The 23227-nt window shown below is 36.8% G+C and overlaps 1 protein-coding gene across 8 annotated transcripts in view; it reads right to left on the bottom strand.

Moving 5' to 3' along the window:
• Nucleotides 1-22883, bottom strand: part of POT1 (protection of telomeres 1) — an 82644-nt gene extending 59761 nt beyond the window's left edge. For 3 of the 8 annotated variants that reach the window (XM_026066940.1, XM_026066942.1, XM_026066944.1), the window contains exons 1-5: nucleotides 22819-22883; nucleotides 11792-11925; nucleotides 7274-7346; nucleotides 6326-6417; nucleotides 966-1076 (exon numbers count right to left, since the gene is read on the bottom strand). In XM_026066940.1, the coding sequence (XP_025922725.1) occupies nucleotides 966-1076; nucleotides 6326-6417; nucleotides 7274-7346; nucleotides 11792-11914 (399 nt within the window). In that variant the 5' untranslated portion in view covers nucleotides 11915-11925; nucleotides 22819-22883. Of the gene's footprint in view, nucleotides 1-961; nucleotides 1077-6325; nucleotides 6418-7273; nucleotides 7347-11791; nucleotides 11926-22288; nucleotides 22379-22818 lie in introns of those variants that run through there. The other 5 variants (XM_026066941.1, XM_026066943.1, XM_026066945.1 and 2 more) reach the window with 5 other exon arrangements.
• Between the last annotated feature and the right edge of the window lie 344 nt (nucleotides 22884-23227).

The raw sequence follows: 23227 nt of genomic DNA, 5'->3' as shown, positions 1-23227 counted from the left end.
AAAAAAAAAAAAAAAAAAAGTACTGTTTACATTTTAAAAAGGGTAGTAAACATTTCTTGAAGGTAAAGACCTGACGGCCACAAATACATGCACTGCTGACATATTACCGGAGACAAATAGAAGTAACAGCAGAACAGGGTAAACACCACTCCCATATCTCAAAGGACAGAAGCATTTAAGATCAGCAGTATTTATATGAGAATAGTACTAAAAGACATATATTTTCTTCAGCAAATATGGGGCATATCTCACTTTTAAAAATTAGGAATCTAGGAATCCATGTATTTTAAAAGGCAAAGAATAATGATATAAGAATTACAAACTCACAGCCCAGAGAAAACTAAAAGTGATAGACTTTAGGCCACTCTTGCACCCTCAGCCTTGCCTGCATTACTGTTGTGTTATGCACAAAATGACTTAAACAACTCTAAAGGGCTGTCTACAGCTATCTAAGGCCAAGTCTCTGCACTCAACATGCAGAAATTTACCTGGGAGGCCAGGGAGATAATCCAGGTCTGGCCCCACCTTCCAGCACTTCATTATTATATGTTTTGATACAAAGCACTTCTCCTCAGATATAGCTAGTCCTCCCTCTCAGTTTGTCATCTACTACAGAACATTTTTCAGTGTGGTCTATTCTCCACAGAGTATTATCAGGAAGGATTTTCACCTTCCTCATCCAGGCCTCTCAGAGTCTTAGGACAACACCCATGCCTACAACAACCACAGCATAGAGATGATATAGATGTTACTTCTAGCTACACTACTTTGACAAAATGGATGGAGATAGGTATTACAAGATTGTGCATACACACACACACACCAGGTAGTTTCCTTATGAATATGCTACAGTAATCTTCAATACTTCAAATTCTACTAGATTTTATTGTTTTTCTTCGTAAAGAAAAAGATTAATGATGGTATTCAGAAAAAAATGATAAATAGAAAGCTGGACACTCACGTACATAAATGGCTGATCCAGCTTCTTCAGACACCTCCAGGTCGCAACCATGTCTGCCATCTTCTCTTGCTGTAGGTGATTTCGCCAACTTAAATCCAGCAACTACAAAGGTGTCCTATGGAGACAGGATGGTAAACAGATGACAAACACCATATAATAGATGATAAATATTGTACAGAGTATCATGCGCTCTATTTTAAAAGAGGACGTGATGTTACATTTCACTCTAAAGGCTCAAGACATTCAAGAAGCAAAAAAAGGATATTCTAAACACTGACACAAAGTTTCTCTAGGTAGTTCCCCTACCCATGAAATTCATATTCCCAAACTCTGTGTTGGCACCCAGCATTTTTTTTTTTTTTTTCTTCAGATTCTGCTAAAGTTAACAGACTCTTGATGCTACTGTGACTGGGTGCCTATTTTGACAAGGGTTGGAGGAGAACAGTCACACTAAATAAAGAAAGAGAATAATTACTTTCCAGACATACCAAAGACCAACTCTCTCCTGGGTAAACTTAACTAAGCTAGAGAAAACATCACACATCTAATTAGTACTAAGAAAATATTCCTTTCTCAGGGCTTATTTGTTGCATCATAGCTGCACTTCAAAGATACTCTCCTTGCAGTGGCAGCAAAAGACATAACACACTTCTGTGCTGTCAATCTTGAGATTCTGGCACAGAAATGCAAAAATTGTATTTGCCATTGTATTTTTGCTTTGATATAAAGTTCTTCAGACACCACAGAATGAAGAAGAGAAAGGATGATTTAAGGAGTAAAAGACTGAAGTCCCTACAGTAGCTCACCCTTTCAGTAGCAACCTTACCAAAAAAAAAAAAAANGGGGACATGGACAGACAGAAAATTGAAAATAAATTCAGGAAGTAGAGATGATAAACAAGGTATATGACCAAACAGAAACATAATGCTGGGCACTCTGATACAATGTAAAGCTCCTTTGTAGTTATCTGCTTTGGTACCAGAATGGTTCAGAGTTGTTCTAGTGTGATTCATTTTTGCAAAAGACTTTCACACTCATGCAGACTGCCTGAGAACAAACATATTAGACTCAGAGCCCTCTTTCTGCTTGACCTTGTACCAAAAGCCCTTCCATAAGCTTTTACTGCATGACTTTTGTTCATGTGTTTATCTGATTACAACAAATAAAAGAGTTTTCTGATTAAAGCTGACAGTTTTAGCCAAATATTGCACTACGGCAGCTCTTTTTGCTATTTCAGCAATTTGACAATGCTACTCTAAATGATTTAAGATCCAAAATCTTAATGTTTTGTGCAAGAAAGACTGCTAGCTTAAGTGATGGGGATATATTTAGTTATTAAAGGATTTGCCAAAAAATTGCTATGAAAAACTTAAGTTTGAACAGACAGCTTAATATATGATAAAACTACTTAGGGCATGCTGATTTTCATGTAGTGTCATAAATGGAAACATCATGTATATTTCAGCTGTCTAAAAAGATAATACACAAGTCATCTAAGTGTAAGACATACTTGGAGCTACACAAATAAGTTAAATTGGGTCAAAATGATTGGACAATTTAACATTCCTTGCATGTGAAACACTCTACAAACATACATTAAAGTTGCTCCATTCTTTTCAGATACAGAGAGAAACACACACAAAAACACAAGCTGCAGGAAACTCAGCTGTTTTGCAGAAATCAGGTACAGTACAGGTATTTGCTCTCACTGCTGCTGATGCTATTGATAGTGTTCTTTCAATAGTGGAATCAACCTTAAGCTAAAAAGCCATGCCCTGCTACACATTGCTCCTGTTTCCGCACTTTATTAGATTACTGGTGCACAAGAGATTCTGGAACTTGGCTGCTGAGTCAGGAGCTCTGTATAGCTGACTTAACTTGTCTTGTTCTCATTTGTCAGAAGAGACTTTAGAATTGCACACGCTCAAGTGCTTACACAGGCTGATAATCAATGGATTTTTTTTTTTTTTGAGTAACATTAGATCATTGCCGGCTACTCTCATGTAATATGAAATGTGTAACACGACATTTAAAAAAATGTGTAAATGGAATGTGCAATTCAAATGAGAGGAAAAGCACTAACTTCAAAATCAAGATAGTTTTGTAGGCAAAAAGAATGGGCCTTTTTTTCAGATGTGTCATTAATTCTCTGTCAACTTGGACAGGTCTTGACTTCCAGTTCCTAAACCTGCTAAAAATTTACATAAAGTTTGTACAGTGTTTTGAAATTTAGTGCTATATTAGTTTCAAAAATATAACCTTTCCATTTCACCGTGCTCATGCATGATGTCCTGTAGCTAAGAGTAGTTATTAGATCTCTTATTCTAATTGGCTTGGGAATTAAATTCATTTACATAAATAGGTAGATTTTCATGTAAACAGAACACCATTACATTGCATGCATATACAAACTATAAGATTCAAAGTTTTTTAATATCTAAAGGAAATTCTATTTCTCTTATTCAAAAGAAAAGAGCAATAAAGAAAAGGCAAACTTTACATTTTATGGAAGGTTATTCTGTTAGAGAGCCAGGAGACCCTTACAGGAAGAACAGGGAAAACATGGTCATTCAACACGGTCATTCAAGTGTTTGAACATGGAATAACTATATATTTTTTTTTCCTCCTTTAGGCTAATTAGATAAGGCTGTTAAAGTACAGTATGGAAAACTACAAAACTGAAGTCTGGAACTGTAGGCAGCAAACAGCACTAAAGCATTGGACCTTGCTGGAGTTATTCTTCTTTAGTGGCCAATACTTTCTGCTTTTAAGAATGAATTTCATGTCATACCTGCTAAATTGCAACTTTGCAAGTTTCAGAACTCATTCCATTCCCTCAGACTCAGATTTTTCCAAAATTAAAATCTCATTTTAGAAATGTGAAAAGTACTGTGAAGATTCAGATCACAGGGTAAAACTGAACGCTGATCCTACTGCACTCTGGCTGTCTGAATTTTAGTGCTTATGCGTTGTGGTTTCCTGTGCAGGTCTCTGGTACTGATTCTTCTGATCTTCTAATTGCTGCTCAGGGCTTTGTTCAAAATTTGTATTTTTATCAGGATATTAAAAATCATGAGTTCTTTAATTTTAAAATGATTCTGGGGCTTGTATTTCTAGGAATACATTTGTTAAAGAACTTCTTTTCCTGGACTCATTGCCAAAATTATGTGGAATTCTGTATAAGGACTGTCATACAGTTTCACAAATCTCCTGTTTTATATAATATCTGAGGGTTTGGGGGGAGGGGGGCAATCTGACCCAAATACACCCTACTCAATTTGCTGATCTTCAAGGCATATTTCTTTCTTTAGCATGGCGTATGACAAACATTTAAACACAGCTTTGACTTAGAGCAGAATCCACTGAATAATGTCAAATTGAACACTCTCTGACCTCCAGATGTTACCACCCAGTGCAAAGCCCTTCCATATTGTTTCCTCAAGCTCACACAGAAAGGGCTAAAAAGAGCCATGCATCGATTTCAAGGTCAAATTAATACCACAAATTCTGAACGCGTTCTACTAAAAGGATCTAGGTAGTTTTTATTTCTTACGGCTGAATTCTTCTGAAATAATTCTATCTGTGAAATCCCTCATTCAGGATTGCTAATTTTTTTTTCTTTTTTTTTTTTTTTGCTTTCACATAACTTGTGCTGGCTGAATGAGATCCTAAATGCAAATGGTGAAAAATGTCCTATAGATTATTTTTTGTTGTTGTCATGCAGACTTTCTATTTAATTGACTAGACACTGTATAGGTATTGTATACTTCCAAAGACCTGTCACCATACTATCTGTCAGAGCAACCACCTTTTGCTAGAAAGTGTTTTAGATTCAATGTTTTCTTTAAAAGCAAAGTCGTATCCCATTCAGTTGGGGACACAAAATCAGTTATCTCCTGATGGAAACCACATGGTAAATGATACCAGAAAAATTCCTGGAGGTACAACGAATTGCATGGTCAAACAAGACTTCTGAAGGATTTTATAGATTTGTTAAAAATACAATAAACATTTTTGAATATTTTAGTTCACAGATTATATAAGTCAAAATAAGGCAAGATAAGAATGACAAAGAAAGAAGATGTGTACGTAGGGTGCTTCTTCTGTTACCGTGTGAAGATTTCGCCCGTGCACACGATCCCGCAATTTTTTTTTTTTTTAAACACTCAGTCACAACTCTAACTTAAAATAAATTTCTTCAACTATTTGCCAAACATTTATAATACTTTTTAGAGAAGAGAAAACAATGCAAAACTCAGGATTTATCCTTAAGATGATATCCTTAGCAGTATCCTCAGTGTGAATTTATATCATAGATAATAAAGTACTAACATAAGATCATAATGTATTGTATACTTTCTCAACTTTAAGTTGGTATTTGGCTAATACTGGAATGTCACCAAACTTATTGGCAATCTGTACAAAAATATTGAGGTAGTTGTTTTCACCTTTTTTTTTTTTTTTTCTCTCTTTAGTCGCAGCACTCAGTCTCACTGAAACTCTTAGGTTGACTTGCCAATGTGCTTTACCCTGAAGCTATCAAACTAACCTCATATTTCTGATGAATCAAGATGCCAGCACACAGCCAAAAGAGAGAAGAGTGAATGTAGTTTTAAACTTTTTAAGACTACAAAAACAGAAAAAGGAAATGTGCAAATCCCTTATCCTTATCTCATATGCACAATCTCTTATGCACACATGTACATTTCCAAAAGCAACAGAATGCCAAATTCAGATGTCTAAACTGCCAGCATAGGCAATGGAGATCTCATTGATATCATCAGAGTCTAGAGAAGAACTCAGCTGACCAGCTCTCTAATCCTTAGGAACTAGATCTGCATTTACTACTGACAGCTTAGACATTAAGTACAACACAATCATTCATGAGCACAAGTATTACATACAGTGTTGTATAAATGCTAAATGTAGGTATTAGTCTCTAAGTAAATCCTCTCCTAAATTTTTGTAAATGCACTAGTCCACCATTTTTGCAATAAAAAGTCATAATTAAAAAAAAAAAACTTAGTGTAACTGCCATTTAAATCAATTCAACTATAAAATTTATATTCTCAAATGGCAACAGACGTTTAACTTATAAACATAAATGGACAGCCTCTCAGTCATTCATATTCATCACCTTTTATTTGCTATGTAAACAAAACAGCACTGACAAAAAGAATCACTTTGTTTCAATGTTGTTGTTAAGAAGAATTTGCATAAGCAAACATTTTTTCCTAGTTCATATTGATATATTTAAACTGACTGAACAGATTTTCTAAATTAGGCGACGGTCATACAAAGACAAGATAATAAGTCAATATAGATCTGTAGAAACAATTACTAAACCAGAAGAAAGTGTTTTACCCCATGACGTATAACTTTTGCACAATCCTCTGCCATTTTTCCATATATTAAAATATTGATGCTGTTGATCCTTGAACATGAGTTATTTAAATCTAGAAAAAGAAGCAGAAATTACTCCAATTACCATAATTTCTTCAAAACAAAACAGCAGTGGAAAGGAGTTTCCAAAAAAAATTTCTCTACAGAGTCCAAACATTTCTTATTCAAATAAAACAAACAAACAAAACTGCAAACAGAAAATCCTTTAAAATAGTTAAGCAACTGTTTTGGTGCACTTACTTTAGGTAAATCAAGTAGAATATTCTCCTTAGGATAACCATTTAAAATGTGAACACACACTGCATCACTGTACATTAAATAAAAATGACAAAAATTCCTACTTGGACAATTCAATGTACAATGTTAGCAAGGAAATACTATCCAGTCATGTCTGATTTCTTTTTTTATTATTATTATTATTAACACAGAACATATTGTTGTACTATATAATCTGGAGATAATCCAGGATTTAGATGTGTCAAGTGTGATATTTTCCTGGGACTGGGGGTGGGGGGACTGAAGCAGAAATTAAATGATTTTAAAACAGTTTTCTAGCTGTTATTGTTTCAGAAACTGATTAAGCGTGTATTTTTCTTAGTCCTTCATGCTATCAAAGCTGTACACATAGATAATGCATTTCCAGGACAATATTTTTAAAAGTTCTGCAATAGGAAGTCTACTGAAATACGAAGACCTTGCTTCCAGTAACTTACCTGGTATAAACTTAAAATAATACATTTTTACAGGGAATTGACAGAATATTTACAGACTAACACAGAATATGCTACAGAACACTTAAAATACGTACATTTTACTGAACACTAAAAAAGCACGTACTAGTGATCTAATAGCATGGCATTAAAAAAGTGCTGAGTTCAACGACAATAATTTTTAATGTAAATGCAATACCTTGAAGAACAACCTTGAAAAAGTCTGTCCCATCTCTGAGTTTTGTTAATGGGTAGGAAAGAACAACTGTTCCCTAAAAAGAAAAAAAAAATGTAAACTAAGTCTACACACCTATGTAAGTTACTGAAACACTGACTACAGCTGAAATGTCCATAAATTAAAAAAAAAGAAAAAAGAAAAGGTTGACTTAAAGTGATTAGCACAAATTATCATCTGGATTGTAATAATAATAATAAAAAAATCTGTTCAAGACAGATGTGAAGAGCAATATCTCTGCATGAAATATTACCAGCAGATACTATTTTGATGCTACTGACTAGCTAACAAGCTTAGATCACACAACTAAACAGTAGTTACCAAAGTAAGCTTTACCAGGTATGCTAATATACAAAGGCTAAAAGGTGGGACAATCAAAATCTTAAAAGATATGGCAGACTTCTCCAGAAGTACTGGCAAAGGATTACAACATATATATTAAAACAAAATCAGAATCAAGAGGTAAAAGATGCATATGAAGATAAGTAATAATTTGTGGGGGGAAAAAAAATCTGTATAGCTGGGAGAACAAGCCAGTATTACACAGGCTGGAAACTGCAGTTTGTCTGTGAATTTGTTGATAATACAAACGCTGTAAAAGATACAAATGTTCTATTAGCTATGTTAAAGAATTCTCTTAATAATGAAATTCAATTTTTAGTGAGGCAAAATCACTGGCCTGCAATTCCAGTTATGTTAACATCTCTTTGGAACAAATGTGTTTTGTTAGAAACACGGCATCTCATCAGAAAAGGTTCTTTGTTAACAGTGACAAAAAATGTCAGTCAAATGTAACCCTACAGAGTATGGCAGGTAAAACATCATTAACCTTCGGGGGGGGGGGGCGGGGAGAGGAAGTTGGTTCAAAAGAGAAAAAAAAACGCAAACATTTGAAAACTGAACCCCTAAAACTGTTCAAGAGAATTATACAAGCAGTATAGCACAGAAAATAAAAGTGTTCTGGTACAGATACAGGAGGAACAATGTGTCTATAAACACACAAAACAAACATTAAGAAAATAGGCGGGTAAATCATAGTGGTCTTACAGTACACGTATTCCACAGACAGCTTGACTTAAATGTTAGTAAAGAGAATTAATAAATGGAGACAGCTATCAAGTCACTCTGTAGAATTACCACCTCTTAAACCAAGTTAGGATAAACTACATAGCAGTAAACTGTTATCATAGATGCTTTTAAGAGCAAAATCAGGGCTACAACATGCTGGCTGCAAAGGAATCCAAATAAAAGTCAATATCTATTTTATGATGAATTACTAAAATTCCCACAAATCCTCCTTTTCCAATCCCCAACATATTTCAATTTTATTACACTAAAAAAAAAAAAAAAAGCCCACGCTGAATGGTATTTAAGATGTACCACATTGCATTATTGTTTCTGAGACATTAGTAATGCTTCATTTAGACCAAAATGAAGGTCAAAATCTATGACCATATGTTTTTAATCAGCTAAATGCCTACTTTTCACAGGGAAGATTGATGAGTTTTGTGGAGAGACTTAAGTATCAAATATTTATTTTAACAATCAGCATCCACAGAATAAAGCTTCAGAAATGTTCTGAAATGTCTACAAATACTTAAACAAAGGTTTTCCACTCATTTTCTAAATTATAGCTTTGTTTAAAATTTCAAGTATTAGTACATAATTGTTCTTGCTGAGATTGTTTCTCTTGAACTGTATTCCTGAGTAAACCAAATATTACACAATTTTCTTGTATGAAAGTCTGTAATAAAGCAAAGTCACCTCAGCAAAACTGTGAACTTTTTTTCCCCTTACTAACGAAATTTCAATCTGCACAAGCATGCTATTTGAAAACAGAATACACTCATGAGCTAGGGACTCTGCTTTCTAACCATTTGTAGTTGTTTATTTTCCCTTCTCCATCCTGCTATTTTCCAACTTTGGGACCATGTTCATCTCTATAATAGTCTGGCTCACCCTGTTTTCCTCTGTATTCCAAACACCTGCTCTCTAGTTCTCTTCCTCATCAGAAAAAAAGCCACCTTGCCTAATCCTTTCTCAATACACCTAAAATACTTGGGCTTCCGTCTCCAGCAAAACCTGCCTTAGCCCTATTTAAACTCGCTCTTCCCCCACAAATCCTGCACTGCTCATTTTAACCACAGACAAACTTCTTTCAAAATCTTCCTCCTTCCATATGCCACTAGACCCACTCCCAGACTGCCTATGTCCCATTCCTCTAGTGAATGTCTCCCTTCTTGCCACAGCCTAATTTCTCCGTCTGGTCCAGCAGCTGATTAGGCAGCTGCTCTGGGACATCACAGCACATTTTCAGGTTTGGTTCAGCTGCCAGAGCAAAGTCTGAAGGACGATGAATTAAAGGCAGGAGGCATCAGCTTCAGCTAGAGCACAATCTAAATGAAGACCCATGCACTTTGCTTATGCCACACTGCCACAAATTTAAATGAAATGTTGTTCTTCAAAGGGATGCCAGAAAGCAAAGAAGTTTCAGAAGATGGGAGGACTGAGAAACATAAGCCAGACAGAAGTTTCCTGGATGCTTTTTGTTGCTTTTTTCCCAGAACATATTTCACAGAATCCTTCCCTCCCTTCTTTCTGCCTCAAAGTAGGACCTGATTCCTATTTTGGGAGCTCTCGAGTGATGATGTGCTGTGCTACCACTAAGATAACCTAACATCAGTGCATTTTAAGGTCTGCTTCAAGCTCAGCCTGCAGAACTGGGGTCTCCAAAGTACTTAATGGTGCATTAGCAGTGAGTGCTTTATCAGCTCTCCAGTTGCCCTGTTTTTATGCCAGGCTGTTTTACAGTCACTTGTTTATGCACATTTGCAGCAGCATGAAGTTCTCTTCACATGAGACAAAAGCCTGACAAAGAAAGTCTATACACCTATAACAGTGCATGAATGCTTTAAATCACAGTCAGACACTAGTTGTTCTGCTTTCCTACTAGAGACACTGATTTTGGCATAAACATTTTCTAATTTAGTATCTGTTTTTGTCTGCTTCAACATTTTCTCTGTGAACAAGAATTCCTGCATTTCAGCCTCAGGAGTGCCTGCAGAATTAGCTCTTAAAAGCAAGAAAGCCTATAAGCTGAACCCAAAGGAAAAGAAACATTGTTTATTAGTTGTATTGGTTATTGATGTTTCCATTTGTCCCTTTACAAGACCTAAAGGAGGCTGGGTCATTCTCTCTCATTTATGTCATCAAACCACTGTCTATTATGCTCTATTGCTGTTTGCTTCCAAAAAGGGCAGTTCTGCTCCTTTCTGCTTTACACAGTTGCACTATTCCTGGCATTTCTCTGACACGACAATGAACCAGTCCAGGGAGCCAGGGCAGCAAATGCTACCCTCTCCCCACTACCATGAATAGCTTTCTGCCAAGTTATTTCTCAGACTGGACTCATCACAGAGTCAGATAAGCACTACCACTGGAACTGGGAATACACAGCTGGGGAAACAGAACTGCTCTTTTTGGCCACAGCAAGTCATTAGATTTTTAAAAGCTCATATTTTTGAAATGTCTTTCCCATTTTTAAGGACTCAAGCCACCCTAATGATTCCTACAGAATTTGCTTTTTTTTTTTTTTTTTTTTTTGTAACAGATAGAAGGTGAGTTGGGATGATGTTGATCTCCTGCCTTGCAAGTGCCAGAGATGATAAACAGAATTTTCAGCAACATTCACAAAAAAGTTTAACAGATGTAAAAACCAACCAACCAAAAAACATTTCAAGAATTGACACTGTGTTTTACAGAGTGTACTTGTTTGGGGTATGAAAATAATATTTCTGTACTTCACTAGTACACTATGACTGCACTTGAAAACATATACCTAGGTGTCTACTTCTTACTCCAATCTGAAATACCTTCTGGGTCACTGAAAAAATACTACTATGAATGCACACTTAGTGATGATAAAAACAAAAAAACTAGTTGTATCTTGGTGCATGTAGCTGCTATGGAATCCTCTCTTCATAAAACTGGGTATTGTATTGCTTCATACAAGAAACGAAAACACCTTTAAAAGTCATCCACCCACAGATCTGACCTTTTTTTTTTTTAAAATCAGGATTTTTATTTATTTATTTTTTTAAACAACATATCACTCAACCTCCCCCCAGTTTCCTCAATTTTCAGCACAGTCTTCCGCAAATTAATGTGTTTTTATATGGGTCTGTAGTTTAGAAAGTAAAACAAAGAAAACCTCTTATAAAATTTACGTCTCTAGCAATGTAAAAGTAGGGGGCAAAATTACAGACCAATGATGTCAAAAGCAGAAATCCAGTGAAGTTCCATAGGGCCATCATTTTGCATTGCTTAAACATATGCAACAGATATGCGTACGTACATACACACACAAACACACACACACACACACAGAAAGTAAGTCTCCAACTGAATCGGAATATGGAGATGCCTTATAATTATAGCAGAAGAAACTTAAGGTAAACCAAAATTCTCTTGCTAGCAAGTTACCTGAAAGTATTTGTTGGTATAATCACATCCTTCTTGCAAGCACTTTAAATCTTCTTTCTGCAAGTGGCTTGGTAGTGGAGTCTCAGATTCTCCTTTAATGATCTTCAGCAACTGAACAGGCATTGCTGCTTTCTCTAAACAAAAAAGAAAAAGAAAGTCCTGAAATTACCCAGCTTGTTCCAATAAAGAGTTACTAGAAGTTGCAATTTTACTCAAAAGGGGATGTCTATTTCATCACAAAAGAGTTTAACTACTCGAGACTAAAAACTTTCATAGGCTTTGGTCTCATATCTTAGTACCACGAACAGAAAGAAGAGAGAAAGTAACATGCGCTTGGAGATAGACCTCCACTCAAACTACTTTATTTTGCAAACATTCCATCACACTTTAAAAGGCAACAAAATACTACATTATACATGATTAAAAACAATTGATGAAACAAAGAGTAATGTAAGTAGTGTGAATATTATGTACAGAAATGAATATAAAAAAGAAAAACTGAGCAAATACTTTAAATGACAAAGCCAAAGCAGAATTTTGTATGTCCTTCCCAGAAGTTTCTTGCCAAGTGAAATCTTAAAGTACAACTAGAGCTGAATCAGAGTGCAGCATATAAACAATATGGAGAAAAGGAAGCAGAGATGACACATGAAGCAAGTCTCTGACTTCTGAACTGGTCTGTGCACTAGTCAAAGTTTCCTCATCCTTCCTCCAATCCCAACAAAAAAAGAAAAAAGATTTAATATCTGAAAATACCTAAGATACTGCATGTTAACTAACTAAACTTACCACTCATTTCCAAGGAAGACTGTGAAAGCACTAACCAGAAGGCTGTAAAAGAGCCTTAAGATAATGAAAGTTGTTAACAAAGCCAGTCACCCAGCAGAATCCTGGAGCTGAGGACTCCTATCCATACTGCTGCCCACATCACAGATGGGCTGCCTTGACAGATGTTATTTGCCCAATACTGAGCCCAATGTCTGAAGCAGTGACATGTGGCATTAGTTGCACCACCCTCCGCAGATCTCCAGAAACACATGCTGGGGCTCTTTGAGGGCACCTGCTGCATTTGGAATAACAGTTCCTAAAGGAGGAATATAGTCAACATGGCCCTGTATGCCAACCCCCACTTCAAAAGTAAGACTCATCTTACATTCAAGGCTAGTTTGCATCTAGCTTATCATATCAGCCAGTATATATTTTTCCTCATAATAAAGAGCCTACCCTCTAACCATAGGATGGGGTAAACAGTGTTAACATTAAGCTGTTCTCTATAGGACAGTCTGGCTGCATCAAAGAAAAATATCTCCCATATTAACATAAGATGAACATATACTGCTTATACAGAGATTACTTCATATGCTGATCAATATTTTAAAAGAAAAAAGTAATAAAAAAGATAGGCACATACAAATGCTAAACACTGAATGATCTGGGGGGGGGAAAAAAAAAAGAGAGACTGTGGTGTCCACTGTTCTAACAGTGCTAACAGTCAGTGAAATAGGTTCTTGCTGACAACATTGTTATTATCATGAAAAGGCAGGAGAGGAACAGGAGTCTGTTATAGTGAAGTTACACAAACGAGAAATGCAAGAAAATGATCTACATATAAGCAGTTATTGCTATATTTTCTCATTACATGGTCATCTCATTCTTTTGGGACCTGAGGAGCTTTTTTTTGCTTTATTTTTTTTAAGTTTTTTATTTTAATCTACAGAAAAGTAACAGTATTAATCTTCTGGTTTTAGTAATTTTTAATAAACTAAACAAAAAATGCTTTCTAGTTTCTAAAATCCCATCTGACAGGGTTACAGCCATAGTTCTAATTTCAGAAAGAGTTTTAGAAATCTGTATATGACAGCGGGAAAAAAAAATGTTTCTTATACTTTGGGAAGAAACAAAAACTTCATACTTTACTAAGTGAAAACTTAAACTATGTTTTTATTTCAGTTCAGAAGAAGTGCTTTTTCAGTGCTAGAGAGACTGAATCCTTACAAAGTATTCAGTTACAATTAAAGCATGAATGGAAAGCCATGCTAAATGAAAAGACCATTGGATTGAAAGTTGTAAACATAAGTTAATGCATGAAGGTGCAGGCACTTAGTAATATTCTAGAAATACTTCAACAAACAAAGTTCAACAGCAAATCTACCTACAAAATTCTACCTTATTGTCACTCCAAGATAGCTGATTCCACTCATTACATGACTATTTCTCTTATTATGAGTAACTCCTCTTTTTCTCCTTTCCCAGATTGCAAGAAACTGTCTAGCACTTTTATTCTTGTCTGACAGATATTATCAAGAATTCCTTTTCAGTAATGAGAAATCTATAAAATAAAATACTTTCATTCAAGGATCTCTCAGCCAAAACAACTATACTTAAGAGGGCTGGATTTTGCATTTCTCTTATCTTCCAGTTTACATACCTTGACTCAGCTCAACAATGATTCATTAATGAGGAAGGATTTGCTACCAGTTGCTTGTCCAGCTTTTAGTTTGTAATGAACAGGAGCAAATAAAAACTTGGCCATAATATACGTTATTTTTATACCTTTAATCCTTAAAGGGCTAAATAACCTTTCACTAGTGATATCAACTCATTTGTTAACATTTAAGAGCAAAAAAGTGGTAACCAAAACAACCTCTGGTTTCTTAAGCTAGTGTATCTAAGCAACAAAGTATGCATGAAAAAACAAAATACATTCTAGCATATCTGATAAATGTTTCCTCACTTGGGAAAAACATTATTGCCTGACTTGAGGATCTTTTTTTTTTTTTTTAATTGTAACTTAGACTTTGAAAACTTTCCTTCATCTATTCCAAAATAGCAGCAAGAACTCAGAAGACCCAGTAATAGGAGAATAGCAAGGCCACAGTGCCATGCATCTTACCTGCTTACCTTATATATTCCTCTTATATACAATATAAGCCAGAGCGCAACTCATTTTTCCGTAACTTCCTCCCCAGTGTTAATGAAATAAGGAGGTCTTACAACAGAGAAGATACCCACTACTCAAAATACCTTACATTTTGAACAACAGGCATACTTTACCAAATACCAATAAATAAATTTAAGCAGCTGACTACTAAGAAGAGAGATGGCTCAAAAAGTTTGTTACCTGGGATACATGCAGTAAGAATTTATATAGTGACACATAACTGAACAACAATTAGTTACAGAGCCACAAATTAGCAACCTTCAGCTCAGTAATTATCTATGTGTACAATGTTAACTTGTCCCAATTGCAAAGTAGAGCATGTTAGCTTATACCTTAAAAACAAAACAAAACAAAAACCCTTCAAGCCTAATTACATAAGCTTTTGAGAATCTTCTACCTCACAAAGAATTTTACTCTCCTAAAAGCAACACAAAAAAACCCACAAACAATGAAAATAAATATCTGGAATAGATAGCAAAGCAGAGAGCTTCAACGCATCATAAAAAGGTAACTCTTATTTTTATTTATTTATTTATTTATTTTTAACAGGGATGCAACTCAAGTATTATCAAATGCCGGTTACCCAATATTAAACAGTTGAATGCTACATTCCTATTAGGGCTCCCAAATCTCTAATTGAAATCTCAGTAGCCTCCTTCACCACTTCCAATGACCAAAGATCTATAAAAGACATAGTAATATCCACAAAAACTCAGCAGTAAAGGCTTTTAACCAAGTTTAGTTTTGGGTTTCAAGGCTGGCTTTTTGGGAGGATGTGAGGGTGGAGAGGAGAATCAAGGCGTGTCAACTTCATATCTGACATATTTTTCAGTCCTGCCACAACTTCCCCACGTACCTTCACCACAATGAGCTGAGAGCTGAATGAAGTTGCAAGGTATTGATTGTCTATAACCTCTAAAATGTTTCCTATAGGATACACAATAGGACACAGATCAATGGTAGGAGCAGGTAGGAGCAAGTATTTAGTAATCAGTGCTCACTTCCAGCACCCAGTTGACTGGGGAATAAAACCTGACATCTTGAGGGTTTGAAAGTTTTAACAAATAGCACTGAAGTTGCATGATTACTGGGCATGTCAAACCTCTCAAGTTGCCAATGTTAAGAGACCTACCACTGTTTGAGTTATTACAGCTATTTCAATAGCTCAGTTAATGGATATCTGTGTTAAAACAGGTATTTTACTACAGACTGAAGTCTTGATGAGAACCACACTGAGTTTCCTGTTATTCTTCTACACAACTTAATTTCTATTACTTATTTCTTGTCTTAATTTATTAAATTAAAATAGGACTAGGACTGCGAAGTCAAGCATAACATTCAGAAATGTTAAAAGCAAAATGCTGTTAAAGCTTGACTTCTCATTTGTACACTTACTTGGATGAGAGTTTCGACTGAATTTCTCGTTATGCAGTGCACTAGAAAGATGGTAATCTGGAAATAAATTCTCATTAAATCAGGTAACTCAATTTTAATCGGACTACCTAGCTTTTGTTTTCTGGGAGCAATATTTGCAGAACAGCTCAGTGCTAATGCATGTTAATGTCAATGAAAACTGAATCCTGCATAAACCACTATAAAGAAAATAAATACAAAACAAAAATAAAGGCCAAATTAATGTCATAGTAGTGGCCTAGATTAAACGTGCATTTTTTTCATTGATGTCTTTGGAACAGGATCTCATCTTTCAGACTTGTAGGGACGAATTAAGGTTTATTATACATTGCAATATTAAAGTTGAAGAAAAAAAAGAGGAAAAAAAAACACTCAAGAGAAAATTGCTAACTGCATATCTGGACCAGGATTTTGATGGCCTACATTAAATGAGGCTGAAGTCTACACAGTCTAAGTGAAGAGAATAAGAATGTGTAATTTCTACTCATGCCAGTATATGTCTGCTGAATTATTTTCTGTTCATTCTATTATTTCTTTATTATTATATTGATATTATTCATTATTTGCTGTAAGAATTAATAAAACATCCTTTCTGAAGTTACAAGAAGATACTTAAGCATAGGTAAGTCTGACTAATGCTGTCAGCTAAGCACAGTTGAACACATCTACATTTCACAAAATAAAAGGCTGCTTTTTTTGTTTTGTTTTGTTTTTTTTAGAAGAGACATGTGCAAACCAATTAAAAGAAAACAAAGACTAATTAAAAAAAAAATCAAGCTGCTAGATCTATGGCAAGTCTAAAATCATGGAACGACCAAGCAGTTAGAAACTGACAAGTGGAAATATGTGTTTATTTTTACATTAGGTCAAAACTGACCTAACATTTTGAAAAGATGCAAGTATTCTATTTTTAATCTTAACCTTACTTGAAGGTAAGCAAACCAAGTTTGCACAGAAAATAACCACAATGTGCCATCATACTAAAATAAGATAAGGTAATTGACTAGGTGAGCCTTAAACACTATCTTTTCATTGTATTAACAGAAATTGCACATGCCCTTGTGCTCCACAGTAACACATGCCATGAAATTTAAAAACTGAATTAATGTTTTCTCCTTCAAAGATGACCTTAGGAAAGCAAGAAGGGAATCTAGGGTGAAGAACTCTAAAATGTATCTGAAGTTGCATTTATGTGCAAGTATTTTTCAGTAACACCTGTTTAGAGATATCACATAGCAACTGAGACAGAGCTCTGGTTTAAATTTATCAAAGACCACTGAGAAAGGAGTAAGCATAAGGCATGACTGTTGTTATGCATGCAATTAAGAGGTAGGACACCAGATTTAGGTTTTAATTTCTACTTCAGCTGAAGGAAGAGCAAATGCCATAAATGCCACATGCAAAGTCTCTTACATCTCTGTTTACTGCTCTAACTAGTGAGCTATTAGTCAGTAGTTATATAGAATTCCTTACATTATAAAACACCACTTAACTGAACTTAAGGGTAAATGCCAAAACAATGCAGGTATCTGAATGCTTTCAAACATGAACCAAGACAGCATTGTCATTAGCTTACTAGGATTTCAAGCCTCTAGTGCAAAGGCAACTAGAAGTCTTGCAAAACTTTTCAGTTGAAAATACCCACTTCACACTATATTCCAGGGAGGTGGAGCAGCTGATCTATTCCAGCTAGAAACAATTGAGTAAACACCTTCAAAATTAATCAGCAACACTGCTTCAGCCAGCAACATTATAGGAAGCTACACATATTTCCAACACAATCAACTCTTACTTCTGTACCCCAAGATAACTGAGCAACTAAACACACTTCTCTTTTTTTCTCCACAAAGATATTTAACAGCAAGATGCATTTTGTTATGATTTGAAGATCACTGCTAAATCAAAAGAAAGAGAGGAACTTAGGTTTAAAAACTCATCTCTTTGAGATGACTACCCTCAAATTCTACAGTTTTCATTTAAGAAAGGCCATCATTGATTATTTCAGTGGGACAAATGTTCTACACGTGCCTTCGAGGTTACAAAGGAAGGAGTTCTACATAAGCTGATGCAGTAGGTCCTGCCCATGCTTGCAATCAGGCAGCTCTTGGGGGACCATAACTATGGGTTTTGCACAAAATCGAAATTCCAGTGCGCAAAGCATTTCCAGATTGCTGTTAAGCCACATATAAAAAAACCCAAAACACTGATTTCAAATTCCCTGCAAACAAAACTCAAAAGATAAGTTCTGAATTGTTCACAATGTTATAGCATGGAAAAGTAGGAATACTATCCTTTTTTCAATCCAACGTTAAAAAAATAACCTATGCACAAAAAAAGTGAAAAAAGATCACTCCAAATAAAAAAAAACTCAACAAAGTATTCTGTTTGCATTCTAATAGAATGTCATCACCATCTTGATTTTCAAGTAAGTTTTGGTGCAAATAACATGATTTCATAAAGTTTTATTTTGTTGTTATTTTTTAAAGAACAGTATTCCCCCATAGAAAATGCCTCTGGCAGGTATTAACAGAAGTTCTGTACTCTAAACTAAACCACCACTAGGTCATTACAGTGTATCTTATCTAAAAAGACAAAACAAGATGCTTTTCCCCCCCCGCACATGAATTATCATGTAAACATAGCCACATTTATAAAACTTCAGTCTACACAAACTAGAAATTACATTCAAACTTCTAAGCTTGAGTCTAGCACAGCTTACAGTAACTTTTAAAAATGTAAATTAAAAAAAAAAATCACATCATCAAGAAATATTTGGTCAGAAACCAGTATAAGATGTACCTACAAGTAAATGCACCTGACACAAGTGAACACAGTGATTGTATTCTGGATATTATCTGTAAATTTGGTAAGTGGCTTGCATGTTACACTACTTGCCTACTGTATACTTCCACAATTTAGGAAATCCATATAAATAACAGAGTTAGAAATAAGATTTTTTTCAGATCTTAAACTTCTGTAGATAGGAAAAATCAGGTCATGTATCTTTAAATTCTAACCACCAAAGCTCCCAGATTTTGGTTCTCAGCAATTAAAAATCAAAGACATGGGTATCCAGCTCTGAGAGCTGCAAGACCAAATTTTCCAAAAAAGATACAACATTGGCTTCCCAGGCAGACATCTTTAGTGCTCTCCCTGGTGTTTACAGCTTTCCTGAATAGCAGCTAAGTGAAAATAACAAGTCTGTCAAGTATCTCTGCTGTTCTCAAAGGGTGACTGCATAAAACTGACAAGAATCATTCCAATTTCATTCTGCTGATCAAGTCTGTAAGTGGCATAAATGGAGCTATTCATAGGGGATGCTGGCATAAAAACAAGGAGCCTGCAAGAAAGGTAGACAGCATCATGGAACACTGCTTGAATAGCAGAAAGAGAGGCTGGGAGCACAACACGCACAGTGGAAGGAAGAGAAGGTCTCTGAAGGCAGGGGGACCTACAACACTTTGGTTTCCAATAGCTGAGAGTGACAAGAACATGGAGAGTCTGACCAAAAAGCTTAATAATTTTAGTAATGAAAGAATTACATGAAAGATTATTCCTTCTGTAAGAACCCCAAAATAACACCCTGGGAGAAGAGAAAGCAATATATACCACTTGCCTAAGCAAGTGAAATATAAGACTGAGGATGGCTATGGGCCCTGAAATTGTCTGCTGCTCTGCCTTAAACTTGATTCTCCATCTACTAATTTTCTAGACTTTTAAGTTTCTAACAGTGGAACAGTCTACTGCAGTCCACTAGAGAACCACAGAAATGTTTGGCAACAGTGCTGTCCTTACTGTCTGGGGAAAATTAACATGTACTCTAAAACCATTAAAGCCATCTTAAACCACAGTTCACCAGAAAACAATTTGCCTATACTGGGAACATTTTAGCAGTGCAAAACTTTTTATTAGCTATGACAGAGGTTTCAATTTGATTTCCTGGTAGAACTGGGGATCACTCCACATACATTCTGAACACGCAAGTTGCTGAATTCTTATAGCCAATGATTAGTTTTAACAGGATTCAAATTAGATCTGCTATACGAGTCATTTTCTTTTTGAGAAGGGAGAATGTCTGGGATTCAATGAAGAGCAACTGAACTTTCATAGATGATGTCAAATCAGAAAGACGACTCAGTTCACTGGCAGTGGAATGATGACCCATAGGTCTCGTATATTTAAGGACAAACAAGGAAGGACCGAGTAATATAAGGAAAAAAGGATATTTAAAGGTAGTCACATTTAAAGTCTTGTTTCCTCCCACCACTTCTCCTCCCCCCATCAAGAGAAACAAGCATTTGTTGGAAAAGAGGACAAGGAGACTATAAAACAAGACTTTTTCCCCTTTGCCTTTTTTCCCTGAATAGGTCCATCATATTTGTCTTCCATGTCTAGTTCTCTGAAATATCATGATTTTGCCATCCCCTTCAGTGACAATTCATCAAAATACATATAAAAAAAAAATCAAATTGAGCTCCTAATAGTACCATAAATTATAAATAATAAGCTGAAAGGCAAGTTTTACCATTTTTAGTTCATTGTGCAAAAAATTCAGAAGATAAATGAAGTACAGTACAGCTACATTGTAAACAGAGGAAGTTTGAAGCATTCAATTGCCCTTAATTCTGAAAAGAACAAGGCTGAAAAATAAGCATATTAATAACCTCTATCTTGGCACCAGAATTAACTTCAAGGGGAAAGAAGTTATCAGCAGTTGGATTCACTTTTCTAGTATGGCTTATCATAATAGTACCTCAGTCCAGTGCACAGGAAAGCAAACAGTTAACAGCTTTTCATCCACATTACTCTGATCCACTCAATATTCTAGCCTTTCCTGTTCAAACCAAAGATACACAATATTGTGTCCTAACCTTTGCTATCACGACAACTAACGGACAAGAAAAAGCTTTTAGGCAGGCAGGAGTATTCTAAATGTGTTTTTTCTGACAATTGACTACTGCAATCTCCATTCCTCTGAAGGGTGTTACAGAATGTAATTTTTTTTCAAGCAACTAGGAAGAAATTAGCTATGGAGGAGAAAAAAAAAAGAAATCTAAAGAAGTGAGAGATAAGTTGGGAAGATTACTTCTTTCTCGATAATCAGGAAATAATTCAGTGATACATTAATGCCATAAAGGTGATTAATGCCATTTTGGGGCAAGGAGGCTGTAGCAGTCAGACACAGGAGGAGATTCCATATCCATAAAAGCAGGTGCTACTTGCAGAGAAGTACATAAAGCCATTCTCCAAAACAGAGAGAATCTCTGGAGGAAACCTTGCCAAAACATCCCAAAGAATGAAAAAACAGCCATCAGCATATATCAATATGGTCAGTCAATATGGTAGATTTCTGAAGCTCCTATAAACAAATGTATTAGTCAATGTAATATCTGGGGTTATGAAAAAAATAAAACAACTCTCAATTAGATAATGCTTCACTTTAAAAGCACACACAAATGTAGACACACCCATGCACTCATATTAATATAGATTCTGTTCAATTTTCTCATTAAAAAAATGAACATTTACACCACTAAATAAGACAGTAAGCACAAAACTACAATTTAAGCTGATCCCACAAGCAGTGACAAGATTAGTCTTCATCTTAATGAAAGCAATAGGACTATTCATGAAGAACAAAGTATGTAGTTTAAAAATTTTAGAATACAATCCAGTATTGTAACCTGTGATCTCTTTGAGAATCCTAAGGAGGGGAAACACCACATCAATTAACTAAGACAGAAAGAGAAACTAAGACAGCAGTGTGACTCGTTTTGCTCCCTTAAGTACAAGCCTTCAGCTTGCTGCTGATACAGGTCTCCTGGTCCATATCTTTTGACCACAAACCTAAACATCCTAACGCTAATAAGGCTGCTGGTACTTACAGATCCTTTCATAAATATACACTTAGAAGTCTCAAAAAAAAAAAAAAAGAGAGAGAGGCACACACACACAATATCAGACTCCTTTACCTTGGCTTATTAAACTTAGAATTTACTAATTGGAGATGCGGCAGAAGAGGCCGTAACTTCACATAATGTTATCAGATGGGGAAAGCTCTGAATGAACCCTTACACTGCCTCATATCACCACACAATTTCAGTGTGAGAAAGCAGCCACTCACTGCAAAACGAGGTCTGTACCTCAGGAGGACAGTGATGCAGAGCAGATCCTTTCTGGATGTGAATTGCAGTTACTTCAGACAGTCTCTACAGCAATTGCAAGAAGCTGAAATCTTTAAAAGCAAGAGCTTACATATATTAGCTTAGATGTATTAACAATACTACTACTACTACTAATAGTAATAATAATGTCTACTCAGTGCCTGCACAGAGCTCAAACAGCAGTACTACGAGAGAAAGACACTTTCGCCCTCTGAGGCACCGTCTGCCACAGCAGGGGCTCAGTCTCCCCTGCAGACGGTGCGCAGGGCGGCGGCAGGGCAGGGAGAGGGGCGCAGGGGACTCCAGGCTGCACACTGGCTGGCAAGCCCGGGCAGACGCCAGCTGGCCAGCGCGGCAGCGGCCCAGGCTCCAGGCAGAGGCGGCCGGACACCTCCGGGCTGCAAAAGCCCTTCTTCCGCTGCCGGGCCGCCCTCCCTCCCCTCAGCCCTGCCGCCCCTTGCTCCCGCACAGGTCCCACCCCGCTGCGCCGGGACCCGGCCCGCCGGTACCTCTCTCCGGGCGCCGAGGGGAAAAGCCGCCGCGGCGCCGCCGCCACCCCACTTCCGCCCGCACCGCGCGCCCGCGGCCCACAGAGCATGCCCGGAGGGCCTGCGCATGCGCAGTGGCAGGCGCGCCCCTCCGCCGGCGGGCGGTGCGGGCATGCGCAGTGCGTGGGCGGGACGGAGCGGCAAGGGCGCCGGGCTGGGGTGGGCAGCGCTGGGAGCGGCGGGAGCGCGGTTGTCCCTTCGGCGGGGTTGGGCGGGAGGACAGCGCGGGTCTGCGAGCCGCCCCTCGGGCAGCAGCCCCCTTGTCTGGGACGGCCTCCCTGCGGGCCGCGGAGGGAGGCGGAGCGCCAGGGCGGGAGCGCCCGCGAACCGGGTCGCCGCGGCCGCCGCCGGCACTTGCGGAGGTTGCAGG

Source organism: Apteryx rowi, unplaced genomic scaffold (assembly GCF_003343035.1).
Source record: "Apteryx rowi isolate R43461 unplaced genomic scaffold, aptRow1 scaffold_250, whole genome shotgun sequence".
Taxonomy (NCBI): Eukaryota; Metazoa; Chordata; class Aves; order Apterygiformes; family Apterygidae; genus Apteryx; species Apteryx rowi.
The sequence above is the reverse complement of the archived record's forward strand: the minus strand, read 5'-3'. Positions and strand labels throughout refer to the sequence as shown.